Raw genomic sequence first — 19,684 nt, 5'->3', positions numbered from 1 at the left:
GGTTAAAGATTTTCTATCATGTGATACAATAATGTAGGTGTGAGAGGGTCATCAAACAGCATCTAGTTGGGTTAGCACTATGTCTTTAGGAATAGCAAGATTCCAGCAAACATCTAGTTGGTTTTTAAGTGGGTTCCTGTAGCATTCAGATCCATGGCCATGTCTAACTACAGGTGCTACAGCTACAGTGCTAACAGCTGTGCTATAATGTGAATAAGGGGTGGCAAAATACTGGCCTGCAGGCCAGATCCTGTCCACCAGTGTTAGCTCCTGTCGGGCCCCACCACTGTACTTACCTGCTGGCCGCAGGTACCAGTAATTGCAGCTCACCGCAGATCACTATTCCCAGCCAGTAGGATTGGCGGGAAGCGATGCGGACTGGGTCACCGCTTCACAGTCAATAGGAGCTGTGGTTGTGAAGGTAAATATAGTGGCTGCCAGGCGCTAACCCTAGTGAACCACTGCTGTGTTTTTGTCCACCGCTGGTGTAGATGTTTCCTACAGAGATGGAATGGTTTTTTTCATCACCATAGTTAATCCACCTCTCCAAATGGTGTTTGCATTCTTTAGTCAACATAGCCCCATAGTTACGGCATCCAGGGGTGTAGATTTTTCACATTCCTGAGCTCAATAGCTGTGTGGACTTAAGTGTAGAACTGGTCTTGGACAGCTCCTGGAATACTTGACATTATAAAAAAGAAAAGGACCAAAAAAAAAGACTAGCTTTTTACTCATTTATGAGGGACTACAAATGTGATCCTAGCATCCTTTAATGTGAATTGGTAAAGGGGTTACAAGAATATCTTGATTCTGGTATGTTTCTTTTGGTATTAAGAGGTCTTCTAAGATTGACATACACTGGTCATTAATGTTACTGTGAAATATGTTATATGCATATAACTCCTTACATAATATGCAGATATATATACTGAAAATATAGTTTTAAAGTCTGCCAAGGCAGAGGTGAAAAACAGGTTTTCCTCCAGATGAGTCAGAAATGTGTGCCTGTTGGGATGTTAGCTTACAATGCTTAATTAACACAATGGACATTTACAATGGACATTTACGTTTAAGGTCAGAAGTTAGCAATGATAAGTGAAGTCAATAGGGAAGGTGCACACAGTGTCTATCCTGGCTGTGTGCAAATACAATGAGCTTTGGGTGTGTGTATCTTTCTGTGTATCTCAGGTAAAGATGTTGGAGTGAATGAAGCAGTTTGTTTACTGTGATGAAAACAAGAGCTCATCCACCTTTGGTTGAAAAGCTGTAAAAGATATTGGGCTCGTCTACATTGGCCCCTTTTCCGGAAGGGGCATGGTAATTTTTGAAATCGCAATAGGGAAATGCGCGGGGGATTTAAATATCCCCCGCGGCATTTAAATAAAAATGTCCGCCGCTTTTTTCCGGCTTTTAGAAAAGCCGGAAAAGAGCGTCTACACTGGCCCCGATCCTCCGGAAAAAGCGCCCTTTTCCGGAGGATCTTATTCCTACTTTGAACAGTAGGAATAAGATCCTTCGGAAAAGGGCGCTTTTTCCGGAGGATCGGGGCCAGTGTAGACGCTCTTTTCCGGCTTTTCTAAAAGCCGGAAAAAAGCGGCGGACATTTTTATTTAAATGCCGCGGGGGATATTTAAATCCCCCGCGCATTTCCCTATTGCGATTTCAAAAATTACCATGCCCCTTCCGGAAAAGGGGCCAATGTAGACGTAGCCATTGAGGGAGATGAAAACTCTTTCAGACAGGAGTTCAAGTTTAGTCTCTAGAAAGCATGTGTAATCATTTGTTTCTAATAGTGTACTCCTTATCACATGCTTTCATTATAAATATATGTAAGTTCTGATCAGAGGTGAAAGTGAGTGAGTGCACCCTGCATTTGTCGATAAAGGGGGCATTCACTATCCCTCTGCGCTTCCGGCTTGTGTACGTTTCAAAGGGAGAGGTGCAGCAGGACTCCTTAGGTCTTTTCCTGTGCCTCTCCCTTTGAAATATACAATGTGTGCATGATGTGGCAGAGTAGAAGAGCTTCATTACTAGTATTAAGGAGCTCTTTCCCAATATTGTAATACTATTACCGAATTTAGAAAACAACGATCATCTTATTTAGAGATAAATCATACTTTTTTTTAACTTAAAAGAATGCCACTGGTTGAAAAGGTCACACAGTTTCCCTACATTTTTGTTTATGGTGTCATCCAAATCTTTGAACTTTTCATGACAAGGATTGCAGCATACTTTTAAACTTTAAATCAAAATTTTTGGCCTACTGTGTTCACTGCAGGTACATAAAGCTCTGGCTGCTTAATCCAGTGGTTCCCAACCTTTTGGGGCTGCCGGGTGCCCAGGGGTAGGGCCACTCATGCACTGGGCACCCTGGGGCGGGGCTGCACATGCGCCTGGGGGCAGGACTGCGCACACGCCACATGTCTGGGTCCGGCGCCACTCCTGTGCCATATGCCCAGGGGTGGAGCTGCTCATACGCCACACGCCCGGGGTTAGAGCAGCCCATGGGCTACATGCCTGGGGCCGGCACTGTAGGGATAACATATCAATGTATTGAAAATGATTCCCCCAAATGGAAGTGACTCCCCATAATTTGTTCCCCACAACTTAAAGTGTTTAGACTTATTATTAATTCTTCTTCTTCTTCTTCTTCTTCGTTAAGATTGTTAAATGTTTAGATTTATTATTATTATTGCCCCTTTAGAATATAATGTATTAGGTAATGTAATTTAGGATTATATTCTTAACAGTTCTATGTAGCCAGAAACAGCCCCCCCTCTGCCCCAGGGCATGCTCAAACTTGTGCAAGGGGCTGCTTGAAATTGACATTGCAGAGATACATTGTAACAATGCATTGTCAAGCCACTAACTCTGCTATGGGAGCCAAGCCCTGTAATTGACTAAGGGCATTGTTACTTAATTGACGCCTGTTCTCTTTAAAACATTGTAACTTTATTCAGCACTCAGAGAATGTTTTAAGCAATACCACCCAGAAACTTTTTGTAACTACAACTCTGAGATATGTAAAGTTATTATTATACAAAAATATTGTATGGGAAACATTAATTAAGGAACGTATGTAAGAGAGAGAGAGAGTGCTTGGATGATGAGTGAATGGTTCTGAGAGGTGCCAGCCTGAGAATACAGCAACAAAGGGCTGAAGAAGGCATCAGGTGCCAGTGCAACCAAAAGGTGTCAAGTGGAGAAAACCAAGTACTGGAGGTCCACCTAATGAGATCACTGACGAGCACCTGGCAGCCACCCTGGAGACATCAGCATGATGCAGCAATTTCCATAGACTGGCATAGGAAGAAATTCCTATAAGAACTGGACTAAAAAACTATGGAATCAGAGTCCAAGGTTCTGCTGCCAGCCTACCAGGAGCTTCAGATGCGCATCTGATCAGGACTTCGCTCCCCACTACCATCACTTGTGTACAGAGTACCTGGCCAGTATTCTGTCACAAGCAACTTCCAGGCTGGTAACTATACACAGAACTTGAATGAATGGATGTATATATATGTATAAGGGTTAAGTAGTGATAGGAATAAGTAGTTAAACAACGTTGTTTGCTTCTATCTTTTCTTTATTTTTTTATTATTATCTTTACAATAAATGTGGCTTTTTGCCTTATCCCCCTCATAAGATCCTGCTTGCTTTTATTTGGTACAACTGCACCGCTCCTGTGCAGTGTGCCCAGGAGCCGGCAGTGCCCACGTGCAGTGCACCTGGGGCCAGTGCTGCTCCTGTGCCGCGTGCCCAGGGGCTGGCACAGCCCATATGCCACGCTCCCGGGGCTGGCACAACCCATGCACCGCGTGCCCGGGGGCGGGGCGGCCCATGTGCTGCATGCATGCCTGGGGGCGGGGGCGGGGCCGGCCCCGATCAGTCGGCGGGCGCACAGAAATGGCCCGGTGGGCGCCATGTCACCCGCGGGCACTGCGTTGGGGATCACTGGCTTAATCTTTTCTCCTTAACCTCTGAGGATAGGACAAAAAGCAATGAGTTTAAATTTCAGCCATGGTAGTTTAGTTTGGATTTTGGAAAAAACTTTCTTGCAGAGTAGTTAAGCCCTGGAATAAATTGTCTCAATCATTGGAGACTTTTAGGAGCAGGTTTGACAAAAACCTATCAGGGATGGTCTATATAATACTTAGTCCTGCTGTGAGTGAAGACTAGATGACTTCTCGATGTCCCTTCCAGTCCTGTGATTCTATGACCAAGTTGAGTATTTGGTTGAAATAATTTTGACATAAGGAATAAATTGGGACATGGTTAAAGAAAAGTATGAGATGCAAAGAATTGGTACTTGGCTATTGGTGTTTTTTAATTTTTGTTGTTGTAACTAACATGAACTACACTCTTTTGCGTAACAAATGAGTTGGTAAAGACTTGTGCTATGCTAAAATATGCATCTGCTAACACACACCAAAAAACTCTGTGTGTGTGTGTGTGAGAGAGAGAGAGAGAGAGAGAGAGAAGCTTTATGAAGAAGTATCTGAAGACTGCATTTAAGTACCAAGAGACTTGCTCAATTGTTCAGGCAAATATCATTATAGGCTAAAATTGCAACTGCAAATAGTCAGTTTATGTGCACATCGTGGTAATTGCATGTTCAGTAATTTCATGTGTAAGGATAAACCCAAAACTAATAACCTAATAAAGTGATTGTGTCACTTCTAATGGTTGCTGAAACACTCTGAAAAGGGAAAAAAAAACTAACAAGAAAATATTCAAAACAAATCAGTCAAAATAATTACACATGTCAATGTTCTTACAGTCTGAACTTGCTGTCTGTTTAGAGGGTCAAAATAATATGGACACAATTATGTACTTAATTTATGTTTTTAATATGACACTGATTCAAACTCTTCTTTTTTCCTCTAGGAATTGTGGTACTTGGATTAAACAGATCTCATGCCAAAAATGCACTTAATAAAAATCTTATAAAAATGGTAAGGGAAAAACTAACTGCTACTAATTTGAAGGCAGTGTATCAGAATTAAATATTTGATTTTTTTTCCCCCCTCACCCTTCTTTTTCTGTAGATGTCAAAAGCTATGGATGCTCTGAAATCTGATAAGAAAGTACGGACTGTTATATTCCGAAGTGAAGTCCCAGGGATATTCTGTGCTGGTATGCAAACTAATTTTACTATGAGTTTGGAAATTTGTAATCTAGCACTGTGGTAGAAACGGCTCATATTCCAGGGAGCATTGTACTTTGTCACATTCATCTTAGTTGTAAGCATAGCCTTGTCAGATGACATTCCTCAATTTTTAGTGTCTGCATCGCTCTGTGTTCTTCTTTTTGCATCATAAAGAACATTTTACAATATGTAGCAGATATTTTTTAAAATAGTTGATGAATGCATTCTGTTGAACTTTTAAAAGATTTGCTTATACTATACTCTGGAATGAGAGTCTAATATTGCCAAGTGGCTAGAGCATGAATGGTAAATAGACAAGAAAATTGACTTCACTTTCAGTTTGGAGGTATAGAATCCATTATAAAGACTTGTGAAATTAAGCAAGCTATATCGCATTAAAAATAGCAGACTTTTAACTGGCTGTTCCCTTAAACATTAGTAATTTATTAAAGAATATGATCCTGTGCCTTCTAGGGATGTAAAATCCTGTTTAATTGGTTAACCAGTTAGGTGATTAAAGAAGTGGGCAGGTGGCGGGGGCCCTCCTGCTCATTGCTGGGCTGGAGCAGCGCCCCTCACCCTGCCTTGGGCATGGACTGCTCCAGCCCACCCAGAGCAGTTCCTGCCTTTGCCCCCTGCCCCCTTCCTCTGCAGGCAGGGTCTGCATTGGCCAGATTGGAGCAGCCCCTGCCTGTCGGGTGATTGGGTCCACCGCGGCTAGAAGCTGCTCTGGCCAGAATGCTGGAGAAGCCCCCAGCTGTGGGCTGCCTGGGCCTACTGCGGACCTATGTTGCTCTGGTTGGGACACTGGAGTATCCCCTGCCTCTGGCAGGCCTGGATACCCAGTAGGAGGGGGCTGCTCTAACCTCCTGACTGGAGCATCCCCTGCCTGCTGGGTGCTTGGGCCTGCTGCAGGCAGGGGCTGCTCTAGCCTGGCTGGAGCAGCCTCTGTCTGCAGCAGGTTCCCCGCGGGACTGGAGCAGTCCATTGCCTGTGGCAGGTGGAGAGTTGCTTCAGCCCCCATCAGTTAACCAGTAAGCCTTACCCATTAACTGGTTGAACATTCACATCTCTATTGCCTTTATCAAAATGTGTGGGATATGTTATTTGGGTGTGTGAAGCCATTAGGTGGGATTTCAAAAGCATATTTATCTTCAGTGACATATTTACTGGCTATCTTGAGAGTTATGATATGAGAAACAGTTCACAAGTAACAGTTGTCTTACTCCCAGGAAAAGCCCCAGATACGTCACTGAGTTAATGTACTGTAGCTCCACGAATATGTGTTTATTAGCTGTGCTAGTACCCCTGCAAGTTTAGAGAGCTGCATTGATCTCTGTGTTTTGAAGAGGCTTAGTGTTTGTTGTCCTTGTTGGGAAAGTCGGTCATTGATTACAGTGGAGAGCAAACGGGGGTAAGTTCTTTTCAGAATAGTGAGACCACTGTAGGTTACACTGATGTTCTGTTTGGGTCAGAACCAAGGAGAGGTGAGCTAAGCTACCTTACACTTCATTCAAGTCTCTGGTCACTTTTTCTGCAATAACTATAGGAAATGAGGCAGTGCTTTTGTATATACAACTACCAGAACCACCACCATGTACTCATTTAAAAGGTGAGAAATCCAAGCGATGTCATTGCTGTAACCCTAATCCTTCATGACTCACTTCCCTCTTCTTATAGCAGGGTGAGCAAATTATGGCCCATTGGCTGCATCCCTCAAGGCTTTTAATCCCATCTGCAGGATTGCTAGTTTGGTGGCACCGTGGGGCTAAGGCAGATTCCCTGATTACTGTGGCTCCACACCACTCTCAGAAGCATTTGACATCTGCCTGCAGCTCATAGGGGTATGGGCAGAGCAGAGAGTCTCTGCATGCTGCCCCTGCCTACAAGCACCAGTTCCCTCCCTCCCCCCCTCTCCCGTTGGCCAGGAATAGGAACTGTGGCCAGTGGGGGCGGTGCCTGCAGATAGCAGAAGTGCGGCACTACATGTCCACTCCAACTCAGCCCTTCCTTTCCCCCAGGAGCCACTCCTGGACATCATGTCCGTTTCCCAGAGCCATGAGGGGTGAAGGCAGACAAGGAGATGGCCTTAACCCTGCTGTGCTCCCACTCCCAAGATAAACCGTGTCAGATCAGAGCCTGCACTCAACCTCCTATCCCCACCCTACATTCATGGTTCCATATACAATTTTCCTACCTAGATGTGGCGCTTGGGCCAAAAAGTTTGACCATCTCTGCCTTTTATTGTTCACTCCACTATCTGTGTGGAGTGTAAGTTCAGATTGTGAGCTCTTCAGGACAGGGATCATGTATTTCTATAAAGTAAATAGCATATCCTTAGGTGTTATAAAATATCTAAAGAGAAGCAATACTTATATTCCTGTTGATCCATACCTAAATTGCTACTGTTCATTTTATTTTAGTGCAGGTAATGTGCCAATAGTAGTCTCTCAACTCAATTTTTAAAACTATATGAACAGTCCTAAGTCTATGTTGATAAGTGAATAATCTCAGAAATATGGCAACTCTTCTTTGTTGCTTTCAACCTCACAAAAACATCCAAAATTAAAATTATGGAGACTTACATTTTTAGGAAAGCCATGGATAAGTTATTGGTGCCCTGAAGGGCTAACTAATTTGGGCTAGAGATGGAGCTTAGATTCTAACATTTCAGAAACATCAGTGAGATGTCCTTCTCCTCGCCATGCAATATTGTCAATTGATTTATCCCACTTGGTTGTTGACTGTTGAATAATAAAAAAAAAGTATAAGACGATATCATCCTGTTCTCACTCACTCTTTGAAATAGATGTCCCAAATCAAACAGAGTTAAAGGTGATAAACCTCAAGTCACCCTTTGGAAGTAGTTTGAAAGAAAGTACAGCCTATGTTATTTGAAAAAAATGTACTGGCTAAAAACTGATTATCTTTCAAAGATAATGTCAAGTAAAAAGCATTACATATAATACAGCACAGAGGTGAGAAAGGATACAAAGAACTGTAGCCAGGTCTGCGTTCCAGGAAAAAGATCATGTGATATGAGCGAGGCTTCCTGCACCATTGTTATCTGACTATAAAGAAACTGCTAAAGATCTAATAACCATCATTTCTAAACTTGAGTAATGTAATAGAGGTGTATATAATCAATCCCCCAGTAATTTTGTTTATTCTTCAGTGGTATCCACGTGGGTGCTCCACTTGAGGTGTTGTGTTCGTCCCGGTGCTGGGACGAGCCCGACACCTCAAGTGGAGCACCCACGGGGGGGACACACCTTGAAAAAACGTTGTTACTGCACAGGGTGAGTAACTTCCTCTTATCTTTAGATTTGTTAGGACCTGGATTTACACTTATTTATGATTCATATCAGCTTCCTTATTTCTGTTCAGTAGCTTAAGATAATCTCAGATGTCACTTTTGATATAGGTGGGGCTGACAGCACAACCTATTCAAATTGCACCACTTTTCATTAGAAGATCTTGTTTTCAGGTGCTTCTAACTTTGCCAAATTGTAACTTGGAGGTTTGATTGCTTAAAAAAAAAAAGTGAAAATATTTCAGCTATTTATGAGAAAAAGGCTAGAGTGTTTTTTTTTTTTTTAAAGCCTATGTTTTAATTCTGGTGGCCTTTTCCTGGAAAGGTCTGCCCTCCCCCTATGCTTTGCAATGAGCATAAGAATGGCCATACTGGGTAACACCAAAGGTCCATCTAGCCCAATATCCTGTCTTCCATCAGTGGCCAATGCCAGATGCCCCAGAGGGAGTGAACAGAACAGGTTATAGTCATGTGATCCTTCTCCTGTCATCCATTTCCAGCCTCTGAAAAACAGAGGCTAAGGACACCATTTCTACCCATCCTGGCTAGTAGCCATTGACGGACCTAACCTCCATGAATTTATCTAGCTCTTTTTTGAACCCCGTTGAGGTCCTAGTCTTCACAACATCCTCTGACAAGGAGTTCTACAGGTTGACTATGCACTGCATGAAGAAAAACTTTCTTTAGTTTTTTTTTTTAAACCTGCTATCTATTTATTTCATTTGGTGACCCCTAGTTCTTTTATTATGGGAACAAGTAAATAACTTTTCCTTGTTCACTTTTTTCCACACCAGTCATGATTTTATAGACCTGTATCATATCCCCTTTTAGTTTCCTCTTTTCTAAGATGAAAAGTCCAAGTCTTTTTAATCTCTCTTTATATGGGACCCATTCCAAACCCTAAGCATTTTTGTTGCCCTTCCCTGAACCTTTTCCAATGCCAATATATCTTTTTTGAGATGAGGTGATCACATCTGTACACAGTATTCAAGATGTGAGCATGCCATGGTTTTATATAGAGGCAATAAGATATTCTCCGTCGTCTTCTCTATCCCTTTTTAAACGATTCCTAATATTGTTTGCTTTTTCGACTGCACTGCACACTGAGTGGATGTTTTCAGAGAACTATCTACAATGACTACAAGATCTCTCAAATAGTTATAGCTAAATTAGTTCCCATCATATTGTATGTATAATTGGGATTATTTTTTCCAGCGTGAGTTACTATACATTTATCAACATTAAATTTCATTTGCCATTTTGTTGCCCAATCACTTAGTTTGGTGAGATTTATTTTTGAAGCTCTTCAGTCTGCTTTGGTCTTAACTAGAGCAGTTGAGTGTCATCTGCAAATTTTGCTACCTCACTATTTACCTCTTTCTCCAGATCATTTATAAATAGGTTGAATAGGATCGGTCCCAGTAGGGACCCTTTGAGGACACTACTAGTTATCTTTCTCCATTCTGAAAACTTACCATTTATTCCTACCCTTTGTTTCCTGTCTTTTAACCAGTTACCAATCCATGAAAGGACCTTCCCTCTTATCCCATGACAGCTTACTTTAATTAAGAGCCTTTGGTGAGGGACTTTGTCAAAGACTTTTTGGAAATCTAAGTATATTATAGCCTCTGGATTCCCCTTGTTCACATGTTTGTTGACCCCGTCAAAGAACTTTAGTAGATTAGTAAGGCATGATTTCCCTTTACAGAAACCATGTTGACTTTTTTCCCCACAAATTATGTTCATCGATGTATCTTGACAGTATTATTCTTTGCTATAGTTTCAACTCATTTGCCTTGTACTGATGTTAGACTTACCGGTCTGTAATTGCCAGGATCACCTCTAGAGCTCTTTCTAAATATTGGCGTCACGTTGGCTATCTTCCAGTCATTAGGTACAGAAGCTGATTTAAAGGATAGGTTACAAACCACAGTTAATAGTTCCACAGTTTCCCATTTGAATTCTTTCAGAACTCTTGGGTGAATGCCATCTGCTCCTGGTGATTGTTATTGTTAAGTTTACCAATTTGTTCCAAAACCTCCTCTAATGACACCTCAATCTGGAATAGTTCAAGTGGAGACTTGAAACTTGGCTGGGGAGTGGATTTTTATATCAGAAATTTGATTTTTGGCACATCACCTGTGCAAATTGGCTCAGATTTATCCAAGTTACTTTGGTCCTTGGAAAATGTCACTCTGCATGTGTTTAGACTTTCTTGGTTAAATTCCCTTAAGTTCTATCCATGCTGGGCATGATCCAGTCCAGACTGAGGAGGACTTTTCCTACATTTGTATCTCTGGTCTATGTCAAGTCTGAATCCAGGCACCTGAACTAAGAGTTGGTATCTTTCTTGTGTTTACTGTGACATCCCACCCATCCTTTAGGGCTCAGACAATGTGGAAGAGGAAGCTATTTAATTTGAATGTAGAGGACACTAAGGGGGTGGTTAGCAAGACTGGGACTTTCTGAGCAAAGTCACTGGGAGCCAGGCTTAGAGGTGACAGAAGAACTCGGAACCATTGGTACAGGGAATATGTGAGAGGATGGCAACTGAATGTTGGGGGGAGGGAGAGAAGTGGGATACTGCCTAGGCAAAGAAAAAGGACAAGAGAGAGTGGGAAATGAGTGAGATGCAGAGTCTAGAGGAATGTGAAAAGGATTTCCTGGGCAAGACGATGGGTTGAAAAGCCTATAAGGAAACTGGGAGTGACTGCATTGAGGAGCTGGGCAGGAGGAGAAAGATGGGACTGGAATTGACAGATTGAAGGGGACTGAGCAGAAGTAGTCATGATTGGGGGAATTGTGCAGAAGAATTTGTACCCGCTACAGCACTTCTCTCCAGAGCCTGGAATGGGACCCAAGATTCCTGAGTCTCACCATTCTTCTGATGTCAGCAACTGTCTATGAAACCCACTAGCAAAATGTCCACTCCCCCTCTAGTGTTGGTCCACACAGAGTTAGAATATTTAATGCTGTTGTTGGCTACTCTTTTAGCTTTAGTGGCAGAAGAATCTGCTGTGCATCTTAAGGTTCTAAGCCTGCTGATAATCCATATGGATGTGTACCTGCCAGGAGGTGCAATTCTATTTTTTTCAGTTTCCTCTTTTTTAAAAAAACCTGGAAAACTACACAAACTAATTAAAACATTTATTAAGTCAAGCACTGGAAATTTAGGAACTACCGGAAAGTTTCTTGAGCAATTTTAAAGTGGGCCCTTTTATACATGTGCATTGTGGTAGTCTTTGATTACAGGCAGTCCCCGACTTACGCGGTTCCGACTTATGTCGGATCCACACTTACGAACGGGGCTTTTCTCGCCCCGGAGCTCACGGGTGGCGGGTCGCCGACCGTGTCCTCCGGGGTGAGAAAAGCTTCTCCCGGTCTCCCTGGTCTGCTGGGGGGGGGGTCCAGCAAGGCCGCTGGACCCCCCCCCCCAGCAGACCAGGGACACCCGAGCAAAGCTGCCGCCTGGGCGGCTTTGCTCGTTTGCCCGGGAGCAAAGCCGCCCAGGCAGCGGGGGTCCTGCTGCCTGGGCGGCTTTGCTCCCGGGCAAACGAGCAAAGCCGCCCAGGCGGCGGTTTTGCTCGGGTGTCTCTGGTCTGCTGGGGGGGTCCAGCGGCTTTGCTGGACCCCCCCAACAGACCAGGGGGACAGGAGCAAAGCCGCCCAGGCGGCATCCCGCCGCCTGTGCGGCTCTGCTCGGGGGCAAAGGAGCAAAGCCACACGGGCGGCGGGGTCCCTCTGCCTGTGCGGCTTTGCTCAGGTCTCCCTGGTCTGCTGGGGGGGACTCCCCCCAGCACCCCAGGGAGACAGGAGCAAAGCCGCATGGGCAGTGGGGTCCCTCCGCCTGTGCGGCTTTGCTCGGGTCTCCCTGGTCTGCTGGGGGGGGGGGGGGGGAGGGGGCGCAGCTAGTGCGCCCCCTCCCCCCCCCAGCAGACCAGGCTTTTGTTGTGGGACGCCTCGGGTAGAGCAGCTGGGGTGCTGCCCGGTTGGTCCTGTGGGAACCTACCGTGCAGTGCCCCAGCTGTTCTGTCCCAGGCTCCAGATTCAGCAGCTGTTGAAACTGATCAGGCTGATTCTAGGAAGCTGGGGGCAGAGCAACTCTGCCTCCGGCTTCCTGTAGTCAGCCCCTGGTCAGTTTCAGTGGCAGCAGCTGAATCTGGAGCCAGTTCCGACTTACATACAAATTCAACTTAAGAACAAACCGATAGTCCCTATCTTGTACGTAACCCGTGGACTGCCTGTATATATTCACATACTATTATTTTGCAAACGACCCTGTCTCAATCACAGCACACAGTGAATGGTACACACTTAATGAACAGCTCTTAATATTTTGTTTTCTCCTCATTTTTAAAAAAATGGCCCACATCATATTCAGTGTATACTGTTCAAACCCTGCTTTGAAGACAGAATTATAATTTTCTTCTGGGTTTTTCAATGGCACTCCTCATAGCATCTGACTGTTTCACAAGCACAAATTTTACTTTTCTGTTGCCTCTGAGAAGTTGGGCAGTGACTGCATTACTACATTATCTCCATTTTAGAGATAGGCAACTGAGCAGAGAAATAAAGGTTAAAATAAAATCCACTGATTTTTGAGTGCCCAGTTTGAGATGCCCAAGATCTTGTTTTTCCAAGTACTTAGCACTATCTAGTACTTCAAAGCACAGCTCCCATCGACTTGAATTGCAGCTAGGAGTGTCAGCCCTTCTACAAATCTGACTCAAATCAGGGACCCAGATAATGAGGAACACACAATTAAAATAATCTCTCAATACTTTTGGTTTGATTGGCTTACTTAGCATTATAGGAAATCTATAGTAGTTTTAGTGATAGAATCCAGTTCTTGAAGGCAGCATTCAACTACTTTAATAACGAGCCCCTCCTTTCTCTTTATGGCAGGTGATTGCAAATTCATTATACACCTTTCAACTTTTGCAACAGATAAAACAAGTATCACAGAGACAACAGTCCCTTTCTTCACTTTCTTCATCACCATGTAATTAAATACGAACTCTTAATGCATATGCACAAGGAGGGCAAATTAATGTTGTCCAAGCAACCTTAATTCTGCCATTTCCAATTTTTCAAGTGTTTTAATTTATAACCTCATACTAAAACTTGGTTTTATAATACTATTTACATATAGCTTGGAAGGATTCAATTTTTATTGGTTAATGTCAGTTTCACTGTACACACACGTGGATGAAAAATATTGATCATGATTCATATTTATTAAAAAGTAACGTATGAGAAATGCTACCTGAGAACATATTAGAATTTGATTTAAATATATTTACTTTGTATAGATGATGTGATGTTGACAGTTTGTGTTTTGACCATTATAAAGGTTTATCTTTGTAAATTTCTCAATATCTACTGTCATTTCATAAATGTCTGACCCCACATAATTCCCCCAATTGTGAACACTTAAATCCAATTAAATAAAATCCATAGTTTTGCATAGTAGTGAATTTCAGTTAATTTAAAAAAGCGTAAAAATAAATATTGCTGTTTTGTCAAAATTATATTAAAATTGAATTCTCTTAGGCCTAATGCAGTAGGGATGTGAATGTGTACATGGTTAACACTGGATCTTCTGAGAACAGAATTTTTGAAAAGGCTTAATATCCTTTGGCTATTGAATAACACCATGATAGCTGTATAACATTTGACTTGATAAAACACTAAAGTGTTTTTTCACATAATTTTATGAGTAAAACAAATAAATCTTAAACCCAACAACGTTCTTTTTGTAGCTAATTAGATAACATCCTTTTGTAAACAAGAATTGGCACCTGTCTTTCTTTAATGTAAAGCACATACCATCTATTATTTGTTTATATGGCCTGTTCATATTTAGATTTGTTTTTAAAATGTAATTATTGCAAATATAGATCAAACGTTTTATATTTGAATGTCCAATATTATGCTCTTAAATTCATGTTAGGCACCTACACAAATAGACTTTGTTTTGTTTTGTGGTTCCAATGCTTTTGAATACCCTAACCTTCCATAAACTTCAGTGGACTCTGTGGATGTTGATCAGTTCTAAAAATGAAGCCATTCATTTTTTTTTTAAATACTGGTTTAGGTGTTCAACTTTAGGCACTCATTTATTAAAATATATCTGTGAAATTTGAGCTTCATAAGAGCGAATGCATATAGCTACGTGTAGTAAACTTGCAAGAAGCTCGGTTACGTGTAATCCTGAGCAATTGGACTGTTACTATAGCCTTTTGGAATATTTGAGACTAACATCATGCAAATTATCCTCAAAAGATTATCAATGGTAAGTGAGAGATGTCCTGGGCAAAATTTTATAGTGTCTTGGGTATGTGAACTTTCCATGAGCTGCAGTTGCAAAGTGACACCTTTGGGTTTTTGCCAGGAGTTAGACAGGAAAATGACATCTGGTCCAGATGACCCCAGAGCATTTAACCAGACAGTGATTAGTGCAGCATAGAATAGCAGTGGGAGAACTGCCCGAAGCGTTATGGTAAATTCAGAAACTGGGAGCATTCACATGACCCTTATAGAGGTATAATTGATTCCAAAACAGAGTCATTTAACTTCCAAAGCAGATTGTTTCAAGGGGGATAAAATATAAGAGAAATAGAAATAAGAATTGTTGTGCATGTGGATATAAAGCAGCTTATGCTATAAAAACTAAAGATATACTAGAAAGTCTTTCCCAGGTAGTGAAGTCCTTATATAGTTGTTTAAGTTGCTGCATACAAGATGATCTGAAAACAGATGTAAATATTATAGTATAGGTTGAACATCTGTGGTCCAGGACTTGCTGGTCTTACAACATACCTGGTCTGGCAGGACCACAGATGTTTTTGGAGTAGACAGCTCCAGTGGCAAAGGCTGCCAGTGTCTGGGAGCGAAACTGGCCAGAGGGACAGTGGAGCCTGGGGGGCATCAGAGCTCGCAGTCTGTGGGGCCGGAGGGGAAGAAGGCTGAAACTCATGGAGCCACCGGAGCTTGCAAAGCCTCCAGAGCTTGGGGAGTTGTTTCAGTCATGGTGCTGGAGACAGTGGTGCCAGGTGGCTCCATGAGAGAGGAGCTCAGCAGGAAGGTTGGTGCCTCCAGCTTTTCAGACTTCCATTGATTGGTCCGGCAAACTTCCTTGTCCCGTGAGTGCTGGACCAGAAAAGTCCAGCCTGTAGTAATTTGAGCATGTTCAAGCTACTTCATTCACAGAAAGCATAGAAGGGCTGAGTGAAGCAAAAATGGTTCCATGGCTGGTTGGGGGGAAAAAAAAGGATCTCACTTGTAGTCATGCAACCAACTTGCACATGGGTATTTGCATTCTGAATACTTGACTTCACTGTTGTCGAAGCAAAAACACGCTCCTCTCTGTTTAGGCAGCTAACAACTGATTTGCTTTATTGATCAGTACAGCAAAGTGAGCCAAACGTGATCCCAGCAAAGTCGGGCCCAGTAAAGCTGCTAATACAATCAATCCTAGTATCTTTATACCCTTAGCCAAACAGTCTGACATCAGGGCATCCAATTACAGAAATCCTCAATTAAATTTGGAAAAACAAAGCATTATCAACAAGATGGCGGACAGGTACGAGGGAGTACATCTCCTGTCCCAACCAGCCCAATTAACACATACCAATAGCCCATCCTGTAAGCCTCTTCTCACGGGGTGACAAAAAGTTCACTCTGGTCTACGTGCTTGAGAGAAAAGCTGAAATGGTTTCTGATATACAAGATGGCTTCTAGCTAAACATAAAATAGCTTCTACACTGTACTAGACTTCACAAAGCTTTGCTCCCCTTTCATGTAACTTTCATGTTGGGCATTTGCATGGAGAGCACAAGGTGGTGCTTCAAGTCCCATCTACCCTGGGAGTAGCCAGACAGCCTTCCCAGGGATGGAGCAGTGGAGTCGAGGTAGACTTGCTCCTGCCCTGGCTCTGCACCACTCCTGAAAGCAACTGGTATGTACAGCAGTAGCCCCATGGCGCTGGGGTCCCCCTGTTGCACTCCAGCCTTTTTACATTTAAGGCTGTTGCATAGTGGGGGTGGGGTGGGGACCTGGCATGAGCTGGGAATCAGCTGGTCCAGCTCGCGCTGGGTCCCCATGCTGTGCTTCAGCCTTTTAAATGTATTAAGAGACCACTGGCTCTTAATACATTTAAAAGTCAGAGCTGCAGCAGTGTTAGCTCCAGGGTCTAGGAGCTTAACCCTGCTGTGGCTCATTGACTAGTTGATGGAAAATCCATCAACTAGTCAATTAAACTAAATTTAACATCCCTAATTTATAGTCTTATCTTTATTTCCCTTATTGGATAATATAAATAATTTAAGCCACATTTGACTTTAGCTAGTTATGCTTTCATTTTCTTGGCACTTATGTTTCAAACATTTCAGAGGAATGTTTGTTTACAAACTTTTTGTACATGGTAACACTTAAAGTTGTGGAAATATTTCTCTTGGCCTTAGGTTTCATAAAAAGCTTATTTTTACAAAATTGTAAATTTGGACTTTTAAGCTAGTGTTTCCTCAAATGGCGTCCTAAAATGCATAACTCGCATCTCTTGAGGTTAAACACTGACACCACCTGATCACTGAAAAAAATTTGCTGTGGAGAAAGAAAGAAAATTTTTTCAGAGTGACTGACATCTTTTTATTGTATGGTGTCATGTATTACATTGCTGGTAGCATATAAAATGTATTTTCAATATCCTCCCAATAGTTTATATATTTTAGGACTTCCATCTTGATCATAATTGCATTTGAAAGCTCCCCCCACGCTAGCATTGGACATACAATAAAGAAAGCATGTGTCTGGCTGAGGCCCATACGCCATCTTTTTTTTTTATTGTGCAGTCACTACAGTAGAGTGAAAGCTAGTGAAAACACATGAGTCTTACATTCTGCTGTAAAAGTTGAAAGACTTGGACGCAAGCTTCTCTCTAGTGGTAGCTAGTCAGACAAGCAAGGGAACTCTCCAGTGAATGTCATGTCCCTGACATTTAGTTTTCTCTCCGGCTCCATGAGAGACCATCTTCTTCTTGCTTGCATCTGTTGTGATAAGTTGAAAAATATAGTGTTTAATGCAGTTGTGGCTTGAGGCCGTTTCCATTGTAGGCACTAAATTGATTTGGCTTGACTTATGTTGAGTATTTTAAAGGTGCTTTTATGAACTCTCCAGTGAAATCTTTCTTCTATTTTGAAGCCTATTCCAGGAAGACATGCAGTTGTACCATCAGATACACAGAAATCTTTTTTCCTCAACCTGTGTGCTATGTACATTTTTTTAAACATTAATTCAATAAAATGTGATGCACTGGAACAGTTGCCCCATTGGTATCCTTCATCTGAAGGAACTATTCCATCAATCAACACCTATAATAATATAGATTGGGATCAACGTATATTTAATTTGCTTTCAATTTATTTTCTTCTTTTGTAAACTTCTAAAGATTAGAACCAATATCTGGAAATTAGTCTAAGTGTAAAAGGAGCCATTGTCATATGAAATAACTAAGATGTGCAACTTGTTACCTTTTTATACAGAAAAAGTGAGCTGATAGGTCCTTAACCCAATTAGTGCTTCCCAGGGTCACAAAGCCCTTTTCCGAAGAGGTCTTTAACAGTAAGGCATAGGAAACATGATTGCATGCTTACTTATGACTCTACTTCTATGATGTAATTAACTAGTGTCACCATAGGCTGGGCCATGTGTGAAAGGAAATGGTAAAACTCCTACTTGTGCTGATGATTGGAAGGAGAAATATAGGCGGTAGCTTATTTTTTAAAATTATTATTACTATTGCTTCTATTTAGATGTGTTGGAGCAGCAGTGAATCTAGTATGACTCCAAAGCCTGTATCCAACTTAACTATCAGGAGCAGATACCATCTGTGGCTGCTTTGCAGTTTCTTTTTTCAACAATATTGCCTTGCTGGGGTTAATCCTTTTCTAATTGATTTTTCTTCCTGGTACTTATTTGTCATGAACTTAAATAACTGGATGATTGTCTGCTCTGAGAGAGACCTAGAGTAGAGTATTATAGTTTTGGACTAAAATCTGCAGCATTTTTTTAGTCTCTGATAGAAGTTGGAATACATACTAAGCTCAGAGATAGGACTGTACCTTGACATCAGATCTTACTTATGAGGACTGTCCCCATTGATTTTATATGATGAAATGAGCAAAGGGCATGTGATGTAATTAAATTTTTCCTTGCTATGTTAAGTCATCAACATTGCACAGTCAGCAGGCTGTATAGCTATCAATGAATGTACTACTATTAGATCAATTGTTAAATCTTTGGCTATAGTATTGATTCCACAGACCACTTGAAAATTGCTGAGGGTCTCGGCAGTATGCTCTGTTTGCTTTCTGATTAAATAATTTGCAAAAGTGCAGTTTTACTGTATTCTCTAACCTACCCAGAAAAGTTAGTGGCAATGGATGAATGATTATCCTCACATAGGGTACGTCTAGACTACATGCCTCTGGCGACAGAGGCATGTAGATTAGGCTACCAGACATAGTAAAATGAAGCGGTGATTTAAATAATCTCCGCTTCATTTAAATTTACATGGCTGCCGCGCTGAGCCGACAAACAGCTGATCAGCTGTTTGTCGGCTCAGCGCGGCAGCCATGTAAATTTAAATGAAGCGGAGATTATTTAAATCGCCGCTTCATTTTACTATGTCTGGTAGCCTAATCTACATGCCTCTGTCGCCAGAGGCATGTAGTCTAGGCGTACCCATATTTCCTTTCCTAGTGTGAATTTGCCAACCTCCCCTTCATGCTCCCCCCCCCCCCCAACAAAACAAAACCTACCTGCTGTGAAAATAGAGAACTTTTGAACAATTTTATATTACAGGTTGAAGCCCTCTGTTCTGGCAACTTCAGTGGTACAGCATGATTTTAATTAGCTGGATGTCCACTTATCATGGGAGTGGCCAACTTTCCCATGGTCCCATAAAGTTTGCTTACAGCCACCAGTCCTGGCTCTGTGCTGTTATTTAGCTCTAATTTACCCCTAAATGTCTCCTAAAAGCTCAGTAAGCCGTGGAAGTATTGATAAAGCTGCTAGACAATATTGACATCCCATGGTCTGGCAAAGTCTCTGTTTCTGCACCGGTCAGGTCCGGAGGGTGCTGGAGTAGAGAGGTTCAATCTGTAGTTGTTTTGTTTTCATTAGGGCTTTGCTAACTTACACCCATTGAGGCTCTGACTCAG

The 19,684-nt window shown here is 42.1% G+C and overlaps 1 protein-coding gene across 6 annotated transcripts in view; it reads left to right on the top strand.

Annotated features, from left to right (window-relative positions):
• Nucleotides 1-19,684, top strand: part of AUH (AU RNA binding methylglutaconyl-CoA hydratase) — a 229,250-nt gene that overhangs the window by 9,748 nt on the left and 199,818 nt on the right. For 4 of the 6 annotated variants that reach the window (XM_075931894.1, XM_075931898.1, XM_075931895.1 and 1 more), the window contains exons 2-3: nucleotides 4,888-4,955; nucleotides 5,049-5,136. The exons of 1 other annotated variant lie outside the window; for it this stretch is intronic. In XM_075931894.1, coding sequence (XP_075788009.1) covers nucleotides 4,888-4,955; nucleotides 5,049-5,136 — 156 coding nt within the window. The remainder of the gene's footprint in view (nucleotides 1-4,887; nucleotides 4,956-5,048; nucleotides 5,137-19,684) is intronic. One more of the 6 variants, XM_075931899.1, reaches the window with a different exon arrangement.

The sequence above is a fragment of the Pelodiscus sinensis genome, chromosome 6 (assembly GCF_049634645.1).
Source record: "Pelodiscus sinensis isolate JC-2024 chromosome 6, ASM4963464v1, whole genome shotgun sequence".
Lineage (NCBI taxonomy): Eukaryota > Metazoa > Chordata > Testudines > Trionychidae > Pelodiscus > Pelodiscus sinensis.
The sequence above is the reverse complement of the archived record's forward strand: the minus strand, read 5'-3'. Positions and strand labels throughout refer to the sequence as shown.